Source organism: Paramisgurnus dabryanus, chromosome 13, assembly GCF_030506205.2.
Source record: "Paramisgurnus dabryanus chromosome 13, PD_genome_1.1, whole genome shotgun sequence".
Lineage (NCBI taxonomy): Eukaryota > Metazoa > Chordata > Actinopteri > Cypriniformes > Cobitidae > Paramisgurnus > Paramisgurnus dabryanus.
Window position 1 is genome coordinate 10,841,979 of NC_133349.1, and position 25,961 is coordinate 10,867,939.

At 38.8% G+C, this 25,961-nt stretch overlaps 1 protein-coding gene and 1 long non-coding RNA gene across 3 annotated transcripts in view; one reads left to right on the top strand and one right to left on the bottom strand.

The window, feature by feature from the left end:
- adgrb1a (adhesion G protein-coupled receptor B1a) overlaps positions 1 to 25,961 on the top strand; it is a 103,676-nt gene that overhangs the window by 50,929 nt on the left and 26,786 nt on the right. The window contains 13 exon segments of the mRNA XM_073811550.1: positions 2,687 to 2,854; positions 5,647 to 5,811; positions 7,930 to 8,259; positions 8,406 to 8,507; positions 8,662 to 8,771; positions 8,773 to 9,057; positions 9,141 to 9,209; positions 11,665 to 11,773; positions 15,673 to 15,816; positions 19,135 to 19,210; positions 19,385 to 19,487; positions 19,666 to 19,709; positions 24,083 to 24,209. Coding sequence (XP_073667651.1) covers positions 2,687 to 2,854; positions 5,647 to 5,811; positions 7,930 to 8,259; positions 8,406 to 8,507; positions 8,662 to 8,771; positions 8,773 to 9,057; positions 9,141 to 9,209; positions 11,665 to 11,773; positions 15,673 to 15,816; positions 19,135 to 19,210; positions 19,385 to 19,487; positions 19,666 to 19,709; positions 24,083 to 24,209 — 1,832 coding nt within the window.
- Positions 10,968 to 24,094, bottom strand: LOC135788984 (uncharacterized). Of its 2 annotated transcripts, XR_012334777.1 has the most exons (4): positions 23,907 to 24,094; positions 15,648 to 15,804; positions 12,985 to 13,036; positions 10,968 to 11,750 (listed from the first exon to the last, which is right to left on the bottom strand). It is a non-coding gene; the product is annotated as an uncharacterized lncRNA (long non-coding RNA). The 2 variants fall into 2 exon arrangements; XR_010547474.1 differs by lacking the exon at positions 12,985 to 13,036.

Genomic DNA, 25,961 nt, shown 5'->3' on the forward strand with positions numbered 1-25,961 from the left:
CCTTCACCGCAGCTTGGGGTTACACACACGCACAAATGCACACCTGTCCAAATGCAAACTGTCCATTTCACTCACATAGGGGAGTAGATTGGATGCGTACAGTATGTGGCTATGGCCTTTTGTGATTTATGTTTTGTGTGTCTTATGTGTTTTATGGCATGGTTCATGGTGGTATGTCCATGAATCATGGACACCATTGCTTAATCTGAAGCTACTGCATTTGAGTTATTAAAGGGATTTGTAGTTGTACTGTAAAACAAGCAAAAGCGTAACACACCTTGCTTGGGGGTGGTCATGTGTGGTTTGCATGCTTTAAATATATATTCCGGACTTCTAATATGTTGTAATCCCTAGTGTTGTAATGTTTTGTCTGTTTTTGTGAATACTGCATGAATCTCTTTTTTAACTGTAAAGACAAAGGTGAGTCTATCTCTTCGACAGAAATACATTAATTGTTAATGTAGTTACAATGTTTCATGTATTAAAATTCCAAAATCACTGTAAATCAATGAATATAGATACCTGGAGCTTCATGTGTAAGTTGAATTCACAAGAAAGTTTGCAAAAATCATAAGTGTCTAGTGCTTGGCAAAAATTAATCGCGATTAATCGCATACAAAATCAAAGTTAATTCTGGCATAATATATGAGTGTGTGCTGTGTGTAATTATTATGTATAAATAAATACACACACATTTATGTATGTAGTTAAGAAACATTTACATATTTATATATATTTATATTAGGGCCGGGACTTTAACGCGTTAATTAAGATTAATTAATTACACAAAAAATAATGCGTTAAACATTTTTAATGCATTTTAATCGCACTTATTTTTGCACTGCGGAACATTTCTCATTGGATGAGTTTCGGCGGACCGATTATACTGGAGCACCAACTAGCGTTCATGACTTCAGACAACAACAAACCACAGTGAACATGAATGAAGAAGCTGATGAGATCGCTTTGGTTGGCCCCGTGGATGGGATTTTTTTTATAAAAATCGAACGGATGGAAGCGTCGATAAGTAAGAGCATGGTTGTGTGTAAGCTATGCAACAAGGAATTCACATATTACCCGCAGCACATCGAGCCTCAAGTATCATCTCAATGCAAAACATATAGCAGCTAGCTTATGTATTCAGTCATTATTCATGGTATACTAAAAATCCATGTGAAAAAATAACTTCTCAATGTTCTCAGGTCAAATATTTATATGCGATTAATTTCGATTAATTAATTACAAAGCCTCTAATTAATTAGATTAATTTTTTTAATCGAGTCCCGGCCCTAATTTATTTATATTTTTATATATTCTTTATTAAATATAAATTAAAAAAACTGATATATAAATAAAACAATTCCGAAATGAATATATGAATGTGTGTGTGGTAAAATATACATAATAATTAGACACAGCACACACTAATATATTATGCCAAAAATCACTTTTATTTTGTATGCGATTAATCGCGATTAATCTTTGCCCAGCACTAGTTTTTACATATTTTGCTTTAGGAAGTTGCCTTTCGTGGTACCAAAATGCTTAAAGGAATATTCCACTTTCATAAAAATAAATTCCTATAATTTACTCATCCCCATGTCATCCAAGATTAAATTCTTCTTAAATTTATTTCTTATTTATTTCTAAATTAAGTTTTTTAAAGAAAACATTCCAGGATATTTCTTTATATAATGGACTTAGTGGATATCCCAACCGAGGCATAAGGGTCTTATCTCGCAAAACGATCATCATGTGAAAAAAAATGTACTTTTAAACCACAACTTCTTGTCTTGAACTAGCCGTGTGAAGTGCCAGCGTGATCTTATGTATTACGTAATCACGTCGAAATGTCACGCATGACGTATGCGAAACTACCGTGTGGAAAAAAGGATTGTTCCGACGTTGTTGTATGTGGAATGATACTAATTAATGTCTTTGTGTCAGTTTATTGTTTAAATTGGTCCACCAGTTACTTACATAATACATAAGGTCGTGCATGCGCATCACACAGCTCGTTTTGCTAGATAAGACCCTTATGCCTTGGTTGGGATCGTTTAGAGCCCTTTGAAGCTGCATTAAAACTGCAAATTTAAACTGGATTGAAACTGTGAACTGTTGAAGTCCACTAAAGTCCATTATATGGAGAAAAATGATATGCTATGATATGAGATGCTTTCCTGAAAAAAAAAAAATTCTTCTCGACTAAACAAAGAAAGATCTTGGATGACATGAGGGTGAGCAAAATAATTAGAATTTTTTATTGGAAAAATCCTTTAAGCACATTAACATTATTTATTAAATGAAATAGATGTATATAAAAGAAGTAGTGTGCGTAAAATGGTGTACATTATGTGTGATTTCATTGGTGATTTCATTCCCTATTGGATATTATTAACCATACAGTTACTTCTATTCGATGGTAATGATAAAGTGGATAAAGTCCAAATGATGTATTGAACAGCCTTGTAAAATCGTCTGACTTGCATATCCTAAACTGAAAACATGAATGCTTAATGCTCAGGATATGGAATCAGACACATATATTTTAAGCCTCCCCTGTCAGACGAGTTGGCTAATCCTCTGCATGCTAATTAGTTTTGGCCCTATTTCCTGCCCTTTCCTCCACACCCTACCCCATCCCATCCCTGACCCCACTCCCAACCCCTCCCCTCCTTCCCCTCAGTGGATCCTCCGACGGGTGAGGAGTGGTCTGCGTGGAGCGTGTGTTCGGCCACGTGCGGCGAGGGCTGGCAGAGCCGAACGCGCTTCTGCGTCTCCGTGTCGTACAGCACGCAGTGCAGCGGGCCGCTCCGCGAACAGAGACCCTGCAATAATACTGCTGTGTGTCCAGGTAAGCACAGCCCACCTCAGGCCTCTCCTCACTCCCACCATCTACCTTATCCAACCCCCTTCCCACCTCCACTTAGCTCCAGTAGTTTCGCCCACTCACCATCTAGTCGCTGCCCACCTGAGGCTCACTCTTCCTGTGCTTCGGTGTACAGCTGCTCCCCTCTTACTCCTGGATGCCGGAGAGCCGTGGTAAGATCTCAGTGGGTTTGAGCGCAGCACTGTAGGAAGTCCCTGTAGTTTTACCATATGTAGCTGGTGCCTTTCTCTTTTCATTTCATCACTTCAACATCACAGGGGGGAAAGATGAAAATTTTTCGTACTCCCTTGGTATGCACATTAGATAGAAACTAATGTTGTTTTCAATGTTAATCATCATACAGTATGCTGACAAAAATAATGATTTGTTCTTTAAATGGACACTCCACTTTTTTTTGAAAATATGCTCATTTTCCAGCTCCCTTAGAGTTAAACATTACATTTTTACCTTTTGCAATGATATTACGCAGCGCACAAAAATAGTCCCCTTGGTAACTTTCAATAGCAGGGGACTATTTTTGGACACTGCATAATATAACTGCCCCACCTGGAGCCATGTTACGGCAGCAAAGTCCTTGATTTTTCAACGGAATGAGAGTATAGTTCCTAACCATATCAGCTTTTAATTTTCTGTCGGTCTTAGTACAAAATGTAACTACAGAAGAGTCAAGTTATAAATAGGAAAAATATTGAAACTCTTTGGTTATTTTTTAGTGTGCTGCTAATGGTCTAATCAGATTCAATGGATTATGCTAAGCTATGCTAAAAGTGGTACCGCCAGACGTGGAGATCGGCTGAATGGATTCCAAAACTGTAAAAATCAAATGTTTAACTCTAGAGGAGCTGGAAAATGAGCATATTTTTTTTAAAAAGTGGAGTGTCCCTTTAAGATTCATAACTTGAAGCTAAGAAGTATTTTAAGTTGTTGCACATAAAGGGTTTCACATTCATGCAGACAGTCATTTTATCGCTGGAGATCAGCAGCTCGCTAGTAGTTGTTTATGCTGAGGGATGCCTTAATTGATATTATTTTTGGGTTGTGTAACTGGCTTGGAAAAGTTAAGAATAAGATGTATTGTTGGTTAAAATATGTTGTTAAACAGTGTTGGGTGTAACTAGTTACAAAGTAACTAGTTACTGTAATAATATTACTTTTCTCAGTAACTAGTAGTGTAAGGCATTACCCGTCTGAAAATGGTAATATTATTACAGTTTCCCGAGCTAGTTACTTAAGTTACATTCGCCAGTAGCACCTTCATCACACAAGGCACAAAACACAGAGAACAAAAGGGAAGGGGAGGAGGGCGTGAATGGAACAGTGATTGGTCTAAGTTTGGCACAAGGTATCATTTACCATCACCGATTGGTCGACACCCGGCAGCCAGCAGCACAGAGCGGCAGCGGCACACTCAAAGACAGATCGGGTAAATGGAAGCGTCAACAACGGCAAGCTCTTTTTCAGAGGAAGGTTCCCAGCAACAGAAAGCTAGTTTCGACGGGTGGAGATTCGGTCACATTTTATTATGTTCAACGGAAGGAAAATAACTTGACGGTGAAGTGCACACTCTTTAATGTTTTTCCAAACGCTCTTGTCCAGAAAAAAAATGTAACTAGTAATATAACTAGTAATATAACTAGTTACTTTCTCCAGGGAGTAATAAAGTAAAGTAAGGCATTACTATTTTTGAGAGTAATATGTAATACATAATATATTACTTTTTTGAGTAACTAGCCCCAACACTGTTGTTAAATCACATTAAAAGTGCAGATGTCAGCGAACTGTACTTAAAAGAATAGTTTGTCCAAATAATCAAGTGGTTCTCATATGCTGTTCCATTTTTTTTTCGTGTGGAAAAAAAAAGGCGAAAATTGAAAGAATTGAAACTGAAAGTCTTTTTTTCATGCAGAAGATTTGAAATATAATTACACTGTTAAAAATAAAGGTTTTAAAGGGGTTCTTTGCATGGATGCCTCAGAAGAACCATTTTTGGTTCTCCATAAAACGTTTAAATTTCTTTAAACAAGTTTAAGTTAAGGGTTCTTTATGGAACCATACAGCCTGACAAAGAACCCTTTTAGTTCTTTATTTTTACAGTACACTCCTAAAAATAACAATGCTTAAAAGGTTCTTCACAGCGATGCCATAGAAAAATCATTTTTGGTTCTTTAAAGAACAATTTTTTTCATACATTTTTATAATCTGAAGAACATTTTGTGAAATTGAAAGTTCTTTCTTTCTGCCATTCCAGCATCTATGGTTATATTCATGGCAAGCTTTATTCAGACACAGGTCAGGGGAGGGCCAATTTGGGATATCCTATTTGCCTAACTTGCATGTTTTTGGCCTGTGGGAGGAAACCAGAATACCCGGAGTAAACCCACGCTGACACAGGGAGAACATGCAAACTCCACACAGAAAGCTCACCTGACCTAGTCGGGGCTCGAACCGGGTACCTTCTTGCTGTGTGAGCCACTTGGCCCCCCTGAAAGGTTCTTCAAATGTAAAAGGTTCTTTAGGACCATTTAGACAAAAAAGGTTCCTCTATGGCATTGTGAAGCACCTTTAATTTAAGAGTGTAGAGTGAAGCTGTATTACTTTTCTACTTTTCCTTTTGTGTTCCACAGCAAAAGTTAGATTTGGAATGACATGATAGTGTGTAAACAATTTAATTGAATTCTGTACAGCATGTGTGTGTGTGTGTTTGTAGCGGCGGGTCTTTCTCTCTATAAATCATACCCTAGCCGCTCTGATTACAGTGCACGGGACCTGGGACGAGTGGTCTCCATGGAGTTTGTGTTCTTCCACGTGTGGCCGCGGCTACAGGGAGCGCACGCGCTCCTGCAAACCGCCACAGTTCGGAGGAAACCCGTGCGACGGCCCAGAGAAACAGACCAAATTCTGCAGCATTGCTGTATGCCCAGGTGATCTTTGGGTCTTTTAAATACAGACTCTCTCTCATACAGATTTAATGACTTCCATCTAACAGCACAATTAAAGCCTAATGCGAGGCAGTGTGAGGGAACAAGATTGAAAGAAACCATTGTGAAGTTCACAGTGAAGGATGGTGATTAAGTGAGGCTTTAAATCACTGCAGATTGGACTATAGCCCCCCCCCCAATCTCTCTCTCTCTCTCTCTCTCTCTCTCTCTCTCTCTTTCTTCCTCACTCATGCAGTGTATCTTTCAACAATGAGTTTTTTATGCTTTCTCTTTCTCATTGTCTGTCAATCTGCCACTTGTGATTGGTGATTTAACCCATCAGTCAGATGCCGAGCTCATATCTGAACAGTTCTTGGCCAGAATAAGCTTAGAAATATGCAGAGGATTTTATTTTGAGACTTGAAGAATGGCTTTAAGGAGTGTAAAGTGTTTGTGTAGTGAGATATTGCAAATTATTTTGGGGAGAATAGTTTCTGTGAAAATCATTAAATATATACATTAGCAAGATTAAATAGAGAGCAAACTTAAAACTTTCTGCAATATTTCTACTGAGATAAATCTTTCAAAACTCTCAGAGTTTCAGAAGATAACTCAACAATGTCTTACAAACTAAGTTCAGATCTGTCTGCAGTCAAATTCAGATTTGTTTACCTATACAATCCCTAACCCTTTAAAAGCTTAATACTCTTAAATTAAAGGGATAGTTCAAAGAAAAGTAACCCTTAAGTATATTTATTTGCTTAACAAAAAATGAAAATATTTTAGAAAGTTAATAACCAAATAGATCTGGGGCACCATTCACTTCTGTATTACTATATTTGTGACCCGTGCTGGCAAAATGAATCGGAATGAGCACATTTTCAAAAATTATTTATATTTTGATATTCAAAAACTTCAAAACAATGTATGATTTGTTGGAGTATGAAAAAAGTGACAGAGCTACATGTGTTTGAAGTTGATAGAGGCAGCACAGACAATTTTGAGAAAAGATTCAAAAACAAAATCACCACATCCATACCTTAAAATCGCATGTGGACGCATGCATCTTTGTATTAGATAAAGCGTTTAGGAAGGTACAAATCTCAGAAAACATACAAATAAAGATACATTTAACTCATTCCCCGCCAGCCATTTTTTTTCTTTTTGAAAAGTTCCTTTTTACAGAAAAGTTTTACAAAATGCCTTCCAGGAAAATTTTCTTCTAAAAATATATAAACATACAAATATATCAAATGAAAGAACAGACGCTCTGCTTTTAAACAAAACAATAAAAAATGGGGAAAAAATGTTTCATCCTATTTATATAATTTTCTCTGCTTATAAACTCTTAAATATGGGTATTTTTCTTTTTAAAAAATAATAAAATTTTTGTGAAGAATTTTGTTAGAGATCAGATTCAGAACGATTGTTGTTTAAAATTAGTAAATAACGTTTTGGCTTCAGTTTTTCATAAATTGGGTAAGTGCATTATAATCGCGGTATTGCAGATGAACATAAAAAATCATCAGGAACACGTTTTTTATGCAAATGTTTTCTCTTACGAGATAGCTTGTCAATGGCGGGGAAAGAGTTAATCTAAAATTTAGAGCATTAGAATCGCTAGAAGGCAGCTTAATGTACTTATTGTTATTAAAACCTCAATTTCAACCAAATTTATATTTATACTTTCTTTCGCCTGTAGCTCAATATTAGACGGTGCGCATTGCGACTCATTTTCCAGCACGAGTCACATTCTTATACTATGGAAGTCAATGGTGCCCCAGAATAGCATTGTTATAAACACTCTTTAAAATATCTTTATTCGTATTCAGGAAAACAAAGAAATGTATACAGGTTTGGAACAACTTAATGGTGCGTAAATGATGACAGAATTTTCATTTTTCTGTGAACTATCTCTTAAATGTACTTTCACAACTGTCTCATTTGTTTTCATTTTTATTTCTACTAAGAATTAAAGGAGAAACCTCTGAGATACTTAAAGGAAACACGACATGAAAGAGCAAACTCTAAGCAATACAATTTTCTTCTGGTACATGTATACACCCAAAAAATTCTTCAAAACACTGCTCTCCTTTAAAAAGTCCATATCTTTCTCTGTAGTGGATGGTGAATGGAATGAGTGGTCCAGCTGGAGTTCATGTTCCGCATCGTGTTCTAATGGAACTCTGCAGCGCACACGAGAATGTAACGGGCCCTCGTACGGGGGCATGGAGTGTCAGGGCGAGTGGAAACAGCAGAGGGACTGTTTCCTAAAAGAGTGTCCTGTGGATGGCCAGTGGCAGCTCTGGAGCACCTGGGCTGGTTGTACCAAAACATGTGGTGGAGGAAGTCAGCAGAGACAGAGGGTTTGCCTTGGGCCCTTCTTTGGAGGAGAGCAATGTCCAGGGGACAGAGATGAAGTTAGAAGTTGCAATGAGAAGAGATGTCCAGGTTCACAATCATAGTTTCTTTTCTCTATAGACTTGTATTATTTCAGTGAGACATGTAAGAGGATGCACCTTGTACTGTATGTTTTTTTATTCTAATGCTTTGAGGGTATGTAGTGTTTTCTGTCTGACTTCTGTTGTTGTTTGCAGAGCCACATGAGATCTGTGATGAGGAGAATTTCTCAAACGTTGTGTGGAAGAGAACTCCCGCAGGCGAAACAGCGGCTGTCCGCTGCCCTCCGAATGCTGTGGGTAAGACATGACTCATGCAAATAGACACACAGGAATATCTTTATTAAAGCTGTAAATGCTTGGTTCAAAAACGAAAACTAGCACAGACAGACATTGCAGGTAAAAAAACTATTTATATAAGACACACTCATGATGACTTTTTTCTATGGGGCAGGATTAATCCTTCGGCGATGTTCATTGGATAGCGAGGGGATTGCATACTGGGAGAACCCAACTTACATGAAGTGTGTCTCTAATGATTACCGAAGTATCCAAACATTGGTAAGCCCATACTGAATCCTCCCCAGTAAATGATTATGCAAATTAAACCCAAGATGCTTTTTGGAAACCTTAAGTTGGTCTTTTTCTATTCCAGACAAGAGATCACCTGTCCAAAGCTCAAAGGGGGCTAGTGGGTGATGGGGTTTCTGAGGTGATGACCAAGTTAAGGGTAACATCCAGTGATGGAACAAGCTACAGCGGAGATCTTCTGGCTATCATAGATGTACTAAAAAACATGACCGAAATATTTAGGAGGTCTTACTACAGCCCCAGTAATACAGACATGAGGGTCAGTGAAGAATTATTTGCTTAGTTGGTCGATTTGTAAAGGGGAAGGGCTCTAAATGTTTCTCTGTCGTGGCTCTGTTACAGAATTTTGTGCAATCGGTAAGCAACTTACTGATGGAGGAAAACAGGGAGAGATGGGAGGAGGCTCAGCTGGTAAGTTTGTTCATTCATTAATTTACTTAATGGGGAGAACCGGGGCGAACGTAATGCGGGGCGAAAGTAACAAAGTGATTTTCTCAGAACCCTGATAACATTTGCATTCCAAACCATAACAGTATCTTTAGCACGCACAAATATTGCGTTATTTTCTTACCATTTTGTGCGTGTAGGTCCAGAAAGCTGTTTTTAACCATGATAAGTAAATTCTTACAGCTGTATTTTTTTTCTTATAATGCGTTGTGTTTCTGGTTTCAAGTGTTATAGTACTGATCAATCTACAGGAGTTTTTTTAAATTAAAGAAAATCGTGTTTAAATGTCAGGAGTTCCTGTCAGGAGGAGCATAACGCTTGTTACTTTTGCCCAGCTACTAATGCTGTTGCATTATGTTAAAAATGTATATTATTCTAATTTGATTTAATTTAATTTTATATTGTTTAAACGGTTAAAAAAAGTTCAAGTTTGTACTGTCGGGTTGCTATTGAAACATTTGATAAAACTGAAATTTAAAATGAAAATTTTTTTAAAATTATTTTTTACAAAGATAAATTACAAAATATGTTTGCAGTTACATATAAACAAGGTCATAATCATGTATATTTACTAAAAACAAGACTCTTGTACTTTCATTTATTCGTGTACAGTGTTTATTAAATCATTTGTTAACTCAAATAATTAATTCAGTCATTCAATAATTTTTTCTCTATATTCATTTACCCATAAATGTATTCACAATTTCATTGATTCATTCATTACACATTTATTGAGTCGCTTATTGACTACATAATTCGTTCAGGGCATACTTACACTATGCGTACCGTTTGACTGTGATCTTCTTCTTAAAGGCGGATCATGATTTTTGAAAAACACTTTGGAAAAGAGAGTCGGGCCTACTACAATAACACACTTGTAGCCAATCAGCAGTAAGGGGCTAACCGACATCGTTGCCTGGGTTGCGTATGTGGGGTGGGTCTTTCAAAAGAAGGTCCAGATTCTATTGGGGTAGGGGCATGTTTGTTTAGGTGATTTCAAATGTCAACATTGGCCTTTAGAAATCATGTACCCCGCCTTTAACAATTGCATCATAATGACGTAAGGGTACCCGGGTTCGGATTAAAAAGTGAAGTGTGAGTCAGACCAGCAGGGAACAAAAAATAATCACATTCGGGTACATTCGGTACAGTTAAAGGAACACACCCACATTTTGGGAATTTAGCTTATTCACCATATCCCCCAGAGTTAGATAAGTCCATACATAACTTTCTCATCTCCGTGCGTGCTGTAACTCTGTCTGACGCAGCCCCTGCTAGCTTAGCTTAGCACAAATACTGGAAGTGAATGGCTCCAGCTAGCAAACTGCTCCCAATAAGTGACAAAATAACACAAACATTTTCCTATTTATGTGTTGTGATTTGTATAATCACACCGTGTACAAATAACAAAGTCAAATGAGACACAGCCATCTTTTAAAAGTATACATACTGGGAACTATATTCTTAGAAGGCAAAGCACTGCTAATGGGCGGAGTGATTTGCTCGCAGCACCCAAGAAGCCACCTGGTGAGGAGCAGAGAGTTCGGTCAGAGTTGTGCAAATCACTCCAAAAATGTTGTCACATATTGGGAGCACTTTGATAGCTGGAGCCATTCACTTCCAGTGTTTGTGCTAAGCTAAGCTGGCGGGGCTGCGTCAGACAGAGTAACAGCACGCACGCATGTATGTATGGACATATCTAACTCTGGGGGAAACGGTGAATAAGCTACTTTTCCAAAATGTGGCCGTGTTCCGTTAAGTACTTTCTGAGTAGTCATGCAAGTAATATATTCACTCATTCATTCATACTCATTTTCACTTATTCATTCAATCATTTTTAACCTACGCAACATTTAATTATTTATTTATTAAATCATGTGTTGACTCTCAGTTCATTTAGTCCATAATTTATTCATTAAATTATTTATGCACTGACTTTATCATTCGTTTATTTACACATTAATTAACTTACGAAAATTGGTTGACTCACCTAATTCCTTCATTCAATAATTTATTCAGTCTTTCATTCATTCACTCACACCCTTATTCTCTTTGTCTTTTTAACGTTCACACTGTCTCCCTCACTCTTTTTCAATTAGTAATTATGCTTGTTTCAGCTGGTTTTTAAAGGTGATTAATTGGCTAATTCTCTTCTCATGGCTGCACATCTTTCTTTCAGCTCTCTGTCTCCTGCTGTTTAGTTAGATCATTAGTTAGGTTTGAATTTCTGCCTTAATACAAGCTTCAGTTTACGTTCCAAAAGAAAGATGTCATTAAGCTATGGCAGAACTGCAAGAGTATCTTCATTTTTAGAATTTTTTTTATTTATGGGTAAAACATCTAAAAAATAAATCCACTAATTCACATTATGAATGGGGATATGAGTCTGTGAAATTAAGCATTCTGTTTCCTTGTGCAGCTGGGCCCTAATGTGAAGGAGCTGTTTCGTCTGGTGGAGGACTTTGTGGACGTCATCAGTCTCCGCATGAAGGACTTCCAGGACACCTATGAGGTCACAGACAACTTGGGTTAGTACATGTTGATATTCAACACTGTTATGATGTCATGGGGTGCTAGGCAATGTAGTAGTTGAATTTTGGAGGGGTGGGGGGGCTAAAAAACCCAAAAGGGGTTATTTGTAAAATTAATAGAAATAGAGATCTGCAAAAAGTGGATATTGAACAGGAATTAAAAGAAATCTGACATAGATATCATCCAATTAAATTACTCCAAACACTATTATATTCACACAGGTAAGAAGTTGGTACAAATCATTATCACAAAATGTTGTAGCTATAGTCACGTAAATTTTGTATTCATTTTCGTGACACTGTCATGTTTTTCCGCATTTATACGTGTCCGTATCACGCTTTTCTGTTTTCGTGTCCCTGTCACGTATTGGTTACTCAACTGCTTTTTCCTATTTTCAAACCATTGTTGCTTCAGTTTAGGGTTAGATTTGGTGTTTGCGTTAGGATGTCACTTTAAGTATTGGTTTATAATATTTTTTCTGTTTAATTTTTTATATTTTCTAATTTTTAAACCATTGTCGCCTGGCGTTAGGGTTAGAGTTGGGTTTGGGTAAGGATGCAATTTTATGTAAATCTAACCCTAAACCGAAGTGACAATGGTAAGAATATAGGAAAAAACCAATATGTAACCAATATGTGACAGTGACATATAAACAGAAACACTGAAAAACGTGACAGTGTCATGGAAAAGAATAAAGGTACGTAATTTCGTGATACTGGGTTGGTTGGTAATACGCAATTGTTATAAGCAGGATGGGGATTCATGTGGGCAGAGCAAGTGTTAATGAGCCACACTTGTGAGTCACACCAAGGAGCTCCAGATGAATGAAAATGGAGTGACCACAGTGGAAGACAAGGGAGTGGAAGATCAGGTCTGGGACTTCAAGTGGATTTTTTTTGTACTTACAGTATTTGCTGCAGTCTGCCCCGCCTTGCTTTTCACAACAATATCCCACTGAACCCCCTGAGCAATCCGTGAATGAGATGCCATCCACACAGGCTTCGGAATATGTGTTGCTCTGGGCATTCTAAAAGCTTTGGAATCCCAACCTGAATCATCCACATCTAGCACAATGAAAGCTGTGTTTTACTCGGCAGGCAGCTTTGTAAGAGCAGCAGGAGGATGAGATGTCATAGCCATACACTGTGGGCCACAGCTGGCAGAGTTTAAATAAAAGGTGTGAGGGGTGACAGCAGGTTCTGTTTACCTCTGAATCACTGAGCTGTTTATGAGCTCAGATTCTCCTATAGCGCCCGCACCTGTCTCACAGGAAAGTACCTATCAGTTCTGCACACGGTTATAGGGATAGAGTAAATGTCGTCATTTACTCACCCTCATGTTATTCTGTTGAACACAAAAGAAGATATTTTGATAAATTATGTTAAAGGGACACTCCAGTTTTTTGATTATAGGCTCATTTTCCAGCTTCCCTAGAGTTAAACATTTGATTTTTACCATTTTGGAATCCATTCAGCTGATCTCCGGGTCTGGCGGTACCACTTTTAGCATAGCTTAGCATAATCCATTGAATCTGATTAGACCATTAGCATCGTGCTCAAAAAGGACCAAAGAGTTTTGATATTTTTTTCTATTTAAAACTTGACTCTCCTGTAGTTACATTGTGTACTAAGACTGACGGAAAAGTAAAAGTTGCGATTTTCTAGGCCGATATGTCTAGGAACTATACTCTCATTCTGGCGTAATAATCAAGGACTTTGCCGCCGTAACATGGCTGCAGCAGGCGCAATGATATTACGGAGTGCCTGAAAATAGTCCCCTGCTACTAAAAGTTACCAAGGGGACTATTTTAGGGCGCTGCGTAAAATAGTGATGTGCCTGCTGCAGCCATGTTACGTCAGCAAAGCACTTGATTATTCAGTTACATTTCCGTTGGTTTTGGTACACGCTGTAACTACAGAAGAGTCCAGTTTTGTATAGGAAAAATATCAAAACTCTTTGGTCATTTTTGAGCGCGATGCTAATGGTCTAATCAGATCATAGACTGTAAAAAAAGATGGACGACACCTGTTCACTCTCTTCCATTGGTAAAAAGTGAAGCCGCCAGTGTCCCGATATGGCGCTGACATCTTGGGTCTTGAGTCTGCGCAATAGCGATTTCGGGACCAGTCATGCCCAGTAGTGAGCAGGAAGGGAAGCCGCGAAGTCAAAACCCCGCCCTCGCTCTCGTAGAATGCGCATATCACACGATATCACAGCTGTCAATCATGACGTGACACCACCGTTTTTATATCATTAAATAACTAACTAAACACAAACCTATTTTAAAAACAAACATTTGAATTTACATCAGCGTGATAAAAACTACAGTAAATGACAGAAACCAGCTTCGGAAAAAAGATAATTGAAGTGTAATTAATTTTTTTAGTTGGTCTCAAATCCCATTGATTAACATGGGGAGGCGGGCTTTATGTCCTATACTGGGACCAGTCACTGGGGGGCGATCGAAACGTTTTGGCCTCACTTTTCAGGGCTTGTGCGGCACGCTTGAATCAGATTCAATGAATTATGCTAAGCTATGCTTAAAGTGGTACCGCCAGACCCGGAGATCGTCTGAATGGATTCCAAAACGGCAAAAAAATCAAATGTTTCACCCTAGGGGAGCTGGAAAATTAGCCTATTTTCAAAAACAGTGGAGTGTCCCTTTAACCACAAAGTTGATGGTACGCAGGAAGTCAATAAGTACCATAACCTGTGTGCTTATCATCATTTATTACACGGCTCTCTGGAATGCTTGATTCTGATTGGTCAGTTGAGACATTTGCAGGTTCGTTCTTTTCGAATAATAACCGCTCCAAAATAATAACGCATAGCCAATACGACTTTTACGAGTAAGATCGCTCCGCGCCAATAAAGATTACTGTTTGTTTGGCGCCATCTTGTGACAAACACTGGACAACCACGACAAGACACAGAGAGCTTACTGAGACTGAACTTGACAAAATAGAGCATGACAGCTACGAAGCCAACACACAAAAAAATACAGAATGGGCATTAAAACTTCTCAAAGACTGGCTAAAAGAGAAAAAAATGGAGACAGACAAGTATGAAGCAGAGGATCTTAATAAGGTATTACGATCATTTTATGCATCTGTGCAAAGTTTCGCGGAAGGATAAAAAATGTTAATTTAAAACAAATATGCCAATAAAATGTTTCAAATTCATATTCATGTCCAGTTTTTTTTTCTTATGTGACAAGTAGCCGTGTAATAAGCGGGATAATGTAGAGTCAGCCGGTAGTTATCGGGAAATAAGCCCCTTCAGTGTGATACAAGACCCTCCGCTTCGCGTCGGGTCCTGATCACACTGTCGGGGCTTATTTCCCGATAACTACCGGCTGCCTCTACATTATCCCTTACTTATCAAATATCCTATTTAATTATATCCTGTTTAATAGAATAAAGAAACTTAAACAGGTTTGGAGCTACATAACTAAGGCCTAGTCTTGGCTTAATCTAATTCATGTCCAGGAAACTGCCCCATACGTAAATTAATTAGTTGGGTAGTAAATTGGTTAGTTGTTAAGTTAATGAATGAGAAAATGAATGAATGAATGAATTAGTTAGTTAGCAGGGTAGTAATTCAGTCATCTACTTAGTTGGTTGGTTACTGGCTTGGTTCATTGTTTAACTGGTTAGTTGTTTCATTGTTTTTTTATTACATGTTCGAAATAAAGCTTTCATTCATTCATTGTTTAGTTAGAATAAAGTGTTGGTTGGTTAGTTAGATATAAGGATAAAAGAGTTTTAACTTAGAGAAGTCTATTGCTGAATGTTCTGACAACATGACTACACAGTTGATATGTGATAGCAGTGCTGCATGTCAGGATATTGGTGTTGCTATAGTTCTTACCATTCCCTCTGGCACTTTTTTTCAGTGCTGAGTATTCACAAGCGGCCCGTCGCAGGAAATGCGGATATCACTTTCCCTATGAAGGGGTGGAGGGGGATGGTGGACTGGGCTCGCAACTCAGAGGACAAAGTCAGAGTGGCCAAAAACATCCTCGTCACTGGAAAGCCAGGTAAGAAACATACAAAATCCCACATACATATGTGATTAGATTATGAGACTTTCACATGAGATTTTCTCAAGCAGGGTCACATAATGTATTTTCTTTCTTTAAACGCAAATGGGTTGGCTTGTCAGCCCAGTGTTTCATTCACAGTTAGAAAGACTTTTACCAGGTCTGATGTTACAGGTCAATAAAGAGGCTCCACCCCCTGTGACTATGCTAATAGGGAAGTTGCTGCCTAATCAGGAGTCTGCAGGAGACAATCAAGCGCAATTAGATTTAATTCCCCTTCCCATTGGGAGATCTGTTGCCATACCACCAGCAGTGGATTGACAGGCTGTCATGTTTTGGGCATGCTGAGAGCATTATACTGAAGACTGTTTGGGATGATGCAAATGACCCCTGGTGGATGCTAAGAGGGAGGGGTTCAGCAAACTGAATCCAACAGAACACACATTCACCATAGAGCGGATTAACCATTCAGATTCACAGGGAAAAAACACAAATGAGATCTCTTTAATATCTCAACTGATTCTACTAGAAAGGAATGCGGTTTTACAGAAGTCCCCTGTTTCTCAGATCTGACCTTAGAAATTGCATACGTCTCAGAAGTGTATATAGGCTTTAAACTATTTTTAACAATTTGTCTCATTTGAGTGTAATTGTACGATGAGCATCTGAGACAAAGTTGAGTGTGCCTGCCTATTCAGTCTAATGGCTAATGGTAAACAAACTTGGTTTGCTGTCTTCTTGGGGGCTCAAACCTAAGTCTAGATCCGAGCTCTGAGCTCAAAACCCCCCTATAATGAAATTGCACGGAGAAGGAAAAGAGCAGAGATGGATGCCAGAAGAATTGTCGCTTGGAAAGCGCAAAGACTGCTGCTTATCTACGCTCATGATGATGATTGACTGGAGTGAATGTTTAGGCTACTCCCGAACTTCATTTAGGATGGTACCTGGCAGTGCTTCCGCAATGGGCATTCTAAGCAGTCAGACTATCCTCATTGATTTAATTATCTCTTTAAATCAGATGGGACACCAGCAGTACTTGAACCACCAACTGTAAATCAATAATGAAGGAACAAGTCAGTGAAATTTAAATTTAGTTACAGTATTCAAGGAAGGTTAAGATAAATAAGACATTTCTATACAGATGAGATTAGATTTCTAGGGGATGCCAAAAAACAGTGTTTTGTCTATTACAGTAGCTGTGTGCGAAAAACAGACACGTTCGACTCAGATGGAATAAAAGTCACAAGAGTAGGCCTTGCGAAACAAACATTCACTGAACAAGGTAAAACTAATCCCGCATAGACTTGTAGGAAACTATTTCTTCCTTTTAACAAAGCACATTCCTCCAGAGCTATGTGCTGTAGGTAAATGGACCCCCAGGTGTCATCTGTTCCCATTATTGTGGCTGTGGCATGCTGGCAGGAGATGAGGGTGGGCAAGCAAAAACACAATTACCCTCAGGGAGCCCCAAACTGTCAAATGCCCCCCTCCATCACTCTGCGTTCTTGCCCATGGGGACTCAGCTGCAGCCCTGGAGATGTGGCCTCTGCCCGCTGCCTGGCACACCCCTACCATCTCTCTCTCTTTCACTGTCTGTTTTCTACTCTTTTTGTATTTCTGCCCTACAGCATACCCCAATCTGCCAGGCTCCAGTCCACATGTTTTGCTATGAGTAGTGTAGCTTGAAGAGCAGATGGACCTTGTGTGTTTGCACATGTGTATGTGCAGTGTTTCAGAAGGTTGCTGTTTTTTTGACAGTGATGTAATGCGAGTTTGACGGAGGCTGGACCGATGCCCTATCATTTTACACGCACATTTCAGCAGCTGTAGTCTCTTCATTAGTGCAGGAAATATGGCCCTGTCATTGTAAACCAACAGACAATGCCAACATCAAGCACGTACCTGCATATGAACAACACAAGCAGCTTTTTACCAAATGAGTGCCTGAGTACTGAAGTTTGAGACCATTAAAATGGGATTGGAATGGGATTCACAATGGAATAGGGTACACATATAGTATGCATGACTCTAACACAAGGGGCCCTATTTTAACGATCTGAAACGCAAGTGCGAAGCGCAAAGCGCAAGTGAGTTTGTGGGCGGATCTTGGGCGCTTTTGCTATTTTCCCGGCGTGAGAAATAACTCTTGCGCCGGGCGCAAATCAATAAGGGGTTGGTCTGAAGTAGGTTCATTATTCATAGGTTTGGTTTGGGCGTAACGTCAAATAAACCAATCAGTACGTCATCCAACATTCCCTTTAAACGCAAGTGCGCAAGTTCCATGGCGGGTTGCTATTATTATGACGGATTTACCAGGCGCACGCCAGGAGCGGTTCACAGCCGAGGAGACCTACGTTCTTGTAAGAGCAGTCAAAGAGAAGTTGTTTTGTATGGGGATGGGAGAAATCCGCCCAAACGGGCGTGGGAGGAAATAGCCACAATTGTCTCATCAGCTGGCATCCCAGGACGTTGCGCCGCAAGCGCTACAATGATGTCAGGAGACGGGGGAATGCCAAGCTTGCCAGCATAAATCGGGCATGCCGTGTAACGGGAGGTGGATCTCTACAAAGGACCTGACGCCAGCAGAGGACATCGCTGCGTCCACCCTCACCGCTGAAAGCCAAGAAACGCAAGCAGTCCAACACCAAAGTACACTTACAAATCAAGCTCACATACATTAAGGTTTCTTATGAAAACATTTTAATTATTATTTACATAAAATAAACGCAATACAGCCACACAAAACGTATGAAAATATTTTAATCGTTATTTGCATGATTATTTTTTAATGCAGCCACACAAAATAAATAAAAACTATCACCACAATGCTCACCACTATGATTTCCCATATCTCATGTGTTAATATTTTTTATTGTAACAATTTATGATTTGCAAAAAATAACTGTTGCATCTGTGTAGATTAGATAAGCAAAGTGTGTGCGCGTTGTGCACGCTATACATTATGGTCAAGCATGCGCCCTTAAAATAGCATAATGAACAACGCGCAACGCGCCACTGACTTTAGACTAGTTTTTTCTGGTCAGTGTTGCAATTGTTTTTTGAAACTGCAAAATAGCATCAGGGATGGTTTGCGCCGGAACACGCCTCCTTTTTTGCGCTGAACCGCCCAGGAAGCGCAAGTTTATTCCCTAGTTTGCCGACGTGCGTCTGTGGAGGGAAAAACCCGCTGTGCGACGGTGCAAAATACGAATGATACATGCGTCACCGACAAAGTCAATTGCGCTGGGTGCAAGATAGGGCCCAAGGACTGTCTGGTGTTATGTCTATTCTGTATCTGTGATTTGTGTGTTACAGATGAAGATGAAGCTTCAGCATTCGTGACCGGTATCGTACTCTACCGAAACTTGGGCAGTATTCTTTCTCTACAGAGGTGAGGTGATGGTGGTGGGGCATTGTGCACCTTACTCTACTCAAGATAGCATTCGACTAATGCCACAGCTTCCTTAAAGCAATGTGTCACACATGGGAAAAGTGGCAGCTTGCGATACTCAAGGTTGTGACCTCCTCTCCTCATATTGTTTCTCATGCTCTGTGATTTCCACAGAAATAGCACAGTGCTGAACTCCAAGGTGATCTCTCTGACAATCAAACCCACCCCCAGCTCTCTTTCAACTCCACTAGAAATTGAATTCTCACACCTTTATAACGTAAGTCAGCCTGACCTTTAAACCCACCCGATCCCAGGGTGTGTTTACAGTCTCATTCAAGTAGTATTCAGACTATGCCTATAAACTCTGTCACTCGGACACTGAAATTAATTCATACAGACAATCTTCGCAAAGCAAAATGACGAGTCTGTACATCTCTTGCGTTCTCTCTCCACAGGGGACCACAAACCAAACCTGCATTTCATGGGATGAGAATGACAGGTGAGAAGCTATTTATTGATTTAAAGCTGTTTTGCTGTCTGCTGAGATTTTTTGGACGAATCTTCAGTCACATAGCACAGTGACACAGCAGGGTGTATTTTTTTTTTGTAGATGCACATGCATGATATGATGATAATGAGGCAACCTGCCATACACTGTAAATACATTGATGAATATATTTATATATGGGAAATAGATCAGTATTTATGTTTATGACAGTAAAAGTCTAATTGAGAGATTGGTTTCTATCAGGTATTGTGGGGGCATAACTGGCATAACCCCCATATCACCATCTGTAAGACGAGATGTCTCCTCCACACATTTAATTCTACCATGTGTGACTATTTTTCTTTATTAGTACTGCATTAGTTGTTTTATCAGTTGTTACAGTTGAACTTTACTTCTTTTTACAAAAATGTTTTTAACCACTAGCTCTTGTCTTACTTTTAAAGTATGATATAACCCTGACTGACAGTGCACATCAGAGAAAGCTGAACATTGCAGATAGCTGCCTGGATCTTGAGTTGACCCAACACTGAGGTCACTTTGATGCGGTGATGATTCATGCACACTACGCTCCCTCTGTACTTTACACACATCGGCAGCGATAATAAAGACAGCATTATGTTGTACATTAAAGAATCATGGGTCATGCTTTAACTTTTACCTCTCGATACACATCTATCTGCTTTTGCACTCTTTTGCATCTCTTTCCAAACTTTCAGAAAATCTATGCTGTGCCCATAGCGCTTAATGCAGTGTGGGTGGGATATTTGCATTTAGATGGATGCATATAGATATATTATAGATATGAGACATAAAAACTTTTCTGTTTTCTCCCCGGAGGGGAAAGCGAACAATAAAAATACGAATAACTAACTAGATTTTTGCATTTTTCAAGATAATGGTGCTACAAAACTTGCTGTCATGTTCTTAGGGATTTTCAGTGGTTGCCAGGGCATTGCTACAGTTGTTGCCAGGGTGTTCTGGGTGGTTGCTAGGGCCTTGCTAAGGTGTTTTGAATGGTGTGTGTAGCTGTGCATATGTTGGATGTTTTCTAGGGAGTTGCTAGATGGTTGCTCCTGTATAGCTCAGTGGTAAAGCAATGCGTGTACAGTGCCTAGGTTCGAATCCAGGGAACAAATATACTGAAACCGTTTATACCTTGTAATGCACTGTAAGTCGCTTTGGATTAAAGCATCTGCCAAATGCATAAATGTAATGTAATGTGTTTTGGGTGGTGCTTGCTGACAGGTACCTGGTGGTCCCTAAATATTGCTTGGGTGTACAGTAGATGCACATCTTCATGCATCTTTTTCCCAATTTATCACCCACCAGATGAAAATCTTATCACTAGAAAGTAATAGCACACACCTCCTCGACAAGTCGCTTGATTTGACATGTAATTCATGTGCTAAGCACAAACAGGGTCTTCTGAGGTTTGCGAGACGAAATCTTAATGCTGAGAAATTAGAAAAAGAAAAGGAGAGACGAAGAGAACGGTGACGGGAAATCAGATAAAGGGAGTGAATGAGAGAAAGAAAGGGAGCGAGAAGACAGTAAAATGTAATCTGGCTGCATTGAGCGATCAGGGAAATTGGGGGGGTGGCGCATGTTCGGTGTAAAATTAAAATCCTTCTCGGACAGCTGCTATGATTAATGAGCTCATATTTGGGAGAGAAATAAGAGTGTGAGGAGGCTTGTCAGTGAGTCTTTTACTTAACAGCTTTAAGGCGTGTAGGTTTTATGTTGACTCGCACCTCAGTCGCAAGCCAACAAAACAGGCCAATGCATTGCCAGCCATTTTTGCATAGACGTTTCCTTTCATGTCTATGCTTTAGGCATTCAGCATGCATTTTATTTTATTAAAAATATGACATGATGGGTATACAGTATTTTCATATTCTCACACTTTCAGTTATCCTGCTGGCATTTTTCTCACGCATCTGGATTTGGCATCTCGTCTTCGAACACGCACGCACAGCGGCTGTATTGCAACCCCTGTGATCCAATTACAAAGCTGTGCTGTCTTTATATTTGTGTAGTCGACACAATGCCTTAATCGTATCACGTGCAGTGTCTGTGCAGCGGGTGATAATATATTGGGTTTTAGGTTTATGTGCTAACGTTGACACCGAGCCTTCCCCTGGGGCCGCAACACGCTGCGCTTCCACTTCTGTACTGTATGGCCCTCAGCATCAGGTGCATTGTGGGTAACATACAGTAGGATGAGGCATTGCAGAACTGTGCTGTGTGGTGGGTTGAACTGGTGCTTGCAGCCTTGAGTTTAAGTGTGTGTGTGTGTTTTGTGTGTATGTTGGCTTCATATTGCGGTCGCTTGAAGAGGATGCTGCGTGATTGATGACTTGCTATAAGGATCAGTTGTGCATGGAGTGGGTATGTTGCCTTTCAATATGACTTTCATATCACTTTCATTGATGTCATTAATATGAGGTCTTTGTTGCAATTATTCGAGCATCAGACCAGGCACAGCCGAAATACGCTGTCAAGAGGGTTTATCATCAAGATTATGAGATTCACATTTATGTAGGTGGACTAATTACAGTGTGGCTTTCGGCACCAATTCATGCTGGATTCACAAATGTAGCCTTAATGTTTTATTTAGTTAATTCATAATATTTGTGCTGTTTTTGTCATCATTTGTATGGAAAATTTAGTCGGAAACATACATTTGAATTAATTTATTTTTTTTATTTAGTTATGATTTATGAAAATTGCACATTATATTTATGCATTTGCCAGACACTTTTATCCAAAGTACTGTATACATTTTTCATCAGTATGTGTGTTCCCTGGGCTTTTAACCCACAAAATTTGCGTTGATAATGTAGTGAGCTACAGGAACACCTGTATTATAAAATCAAAAACTATTTAGCCTATATATTTTCATATATAATTTTTTTTAGCATATATAGGCTGCAGCTACAGTATGATGTTGTAACCACTTATCATAATGTTATAATTTTCTGTATTAATAATATTACTTTCAGTTTTCTGTCCAGTCATGCAAGTACTGAAACAAAAAGGCATTTATTCAGTTCTGCGAATGAATTGATACTGAACATACAGTATGAGGATATTATTCTATCTTTCATAAAAAGTGAGACACTTGGCTTGGCTTATGACTCTGTTAAGAAGTTTTTTAGGTCTCATTAGCCATCGGTCCTCTGCTCCATTGCACTTTTCCGCAATTTGTAATCCTCCAAAGTTTTGACAGGTACAAAAACCTGTTATTCACACCACTTGTTTTATGTGCTGCTGGCTACAGTATAAATATATTGCTACATTAACCCTCTCCATTAGGAACTTTAATTGTCGATTTTATTGATTCTAGGTAGTTTGGAGATCTTTGGCATTTTTCAGTATACAGTAACAAAGCTAAACATTTTTATCAATAAACCGATTTCAGCAAAATCTTAAGAAAATGTCTGTGCTTGCCTGACAACATTCCTAGTTTTTTTTTTTTTTTGCTATGAGCTCTGTGTGCTGTTGCAAAAGCATTGCTGTGGTTACTAAGGTGTTGCTATGTGTTACTGCTATGCTATAGCTTGCTTGCTACTCAGGGTGAAGAACCCACCCACCTCTTATATGGTGTTTTGATGGTATGTTTAATTAATAAATGCATGTTTAATAGATTTTTTTGGCTGTTAGTGCCAATAATACATATTCTCAATAAGCCACTTGTACACAAAACAAAACAAATAAGCATTAAAATATATTAAGAACAACTACAAACCTGTATTTCTAAGCGTTTGGTCAATTGAGTTTGGGTGTCTGCTCAAATATTATTGTGGACAATGTGGGGCTCTCCGAGTCAAAAAGGTTAAGATCCACTTATTTAGGTCAATAACAGACTTTTGTGTATATTAAGTGGTGCTGTTTTGAGTGGGAAATAGGCCCATATTAATATAAGCTAGGACTACGTTAATGAGCAATAATAGTGATGCTTGCCTTGATTAGTGTATGAATATTATTTGTAGCCTAATTGACATAAATAAAAATATTACATTATTAATTATTATTTAATATTATAAATAATAATAATAGTAAATATTATTATTATTATTATTACTTTTATTATTTTTAGCTATTAAATATAATACATAAAATAATGGCATTTGTTATTTTCTTTTCTTTTATTCGCATATTTGATGCCGTTTGTTCACATCAGCTAACCTGGCCATGCAGACAGCAGAGGTGCGCGCGGCATCACATCGTCCATTCATCTGTCTTTTTCAGTCTTTTTTCGCGCTCCGGCTCCCACACGGCGGGTTTAATGCGCTCTGGATGATGTAAAATAGCAGTTTTAACCCATAAAACGGGGATTTGATTTGTCTCTCTCCGCTCCGCAGCTCGTCGTTGCTGGGCTCCTGGTCTGCGCGTGGCTGCAGAGCTGTGCCCGTCGACTCCAGCACGACCAGATGCTTGTGTGACAGACTCTCCACCTTCGCCATTTTAGCACGCCTCAATCCCGATGTGGTAAGTCAAGCCTTTTCTTTTGTCTCCTTGCATGTCGAAAATGTAAAAAAGACTGTTTTGTGTGATATCGTTTGTGTAAATGTACGGCTTTTTTGTCATTGGCGTCGTGTATCAACAGATCACCCTCTCACTCCCCCGTCTCTCTCCTCGACATACCACAGTCATACATGAGATGTAATAATGGAAGCAAATTAAGACAATCTTACATTTTTAGTGTGAAATAAGTGTATGGAAGCATATGATTATAAGAAAAATAATGCATAGATATGTTTGTTTAGTTACATGTTTCATTGATGGAGCAGGGTGTAACAGAAATTCTGCTTTAATGCATTGCATTTGCACACATGACATTTTTGCAGACAAAATGTATGATGATAATAATCCGATGGTTTGGTACTGATGCCAACATCTAGTTTTAAAGTATTTTATTTAAATTTATTTTTAACCCTTCAACCACACACACTTGTATATACATTTAAATTCTTTTGGATTTTGGGCTGTATATATGTCTCATAGTTTATAGTATACTCAGAAACGTACAGTCATTTTGTTTTGTCTTTTCATAAGTGTAAAATGTATATCCTAATGACATGCAACAGTACAATTCAGGCCTTAAAGGATTGTGGTTGTGTAAATCTATATGTTTAGTGTTAAAAACATTTCATTTCTAAAATTATGTGATTTGGGTTGGTTTATTGCAGGGAAGGGCATTGTCTTTGTGTGCAATTTTCATTCAGAGTGATTAGTTATTATTAGACTGGAAACTGCCTCTGAAGCAGTTTATTCACCAGTTGCCGTGGAAACAGCATGGGCAGTGGAAGTTCTTAAAGCTATAGAAGATGCTATAACACTCTCTTTGTGCAGCTTGGCCCAGATATGAGCCAGTGAGCCAGAAAAAGAGGAAGAGGAAGCTTGACACCCTACTGACAAAAACAATGGCCGCGTCTTTTCCCATTTTCGCTGCCAGGATGTTTCACATTGGCTGTTTTCTAGTGCTAAAGACACTGTTGTGATTTTGGAAACCAAATACTAACCCTCAAAAAGAGGGTTAGTATGACTGTAACAGAATTATGTGTACTTCATTTTAGGTTCAGTTTATTGATCATTAAGCTGAAAAATAACGTAAAACGTTTTGCAACGCAAGGTAACTTAAAATGTGCTTCATCGGGTACCATCTAAACTGAATGGTTTTATTAAGTTAAATATATTATTTACTGTATTTACTATTAACTTAAACCGACTACATTACATTAGAGGAGGGCTGGGTATCAGCAAGAATCTGGCTATACGATACGTATCATGATACATGGGTTGCGATCAATGATTCAAATTGCGATACTTTAAGAAAGGCGATATTTCATATTTTGGGACTACACTCTAAAAACAAATGGTGCAAAATAGCACTAAAAGTGGTTCACTGGGTCGTAATCGTAAGGGGAACCATTTTACCAGTGTAGAACCATATCTGGTGCTATAGTGATGCTATATCACCCCCAGATGGTTCTTCATAGGTGCTTTATAGGTGCTATATAGCACTAAAAATGGTTCCCCTATCAGTGATGCACGGGTCAATGTACAAGCAACCCGCACCCAAACAACGTTTTCAACTAACACGCCCACAACTCAGACTGCAAAAAAAATAAAAAATTTTAAAGTAGTAATTGTTTAAATTAGTTAACTGGCATCTTTATTTCAAACGACCCAACCGCGACCCGAATCAGTAAAAATTTTTTTGGATGACTTGTAACCGCG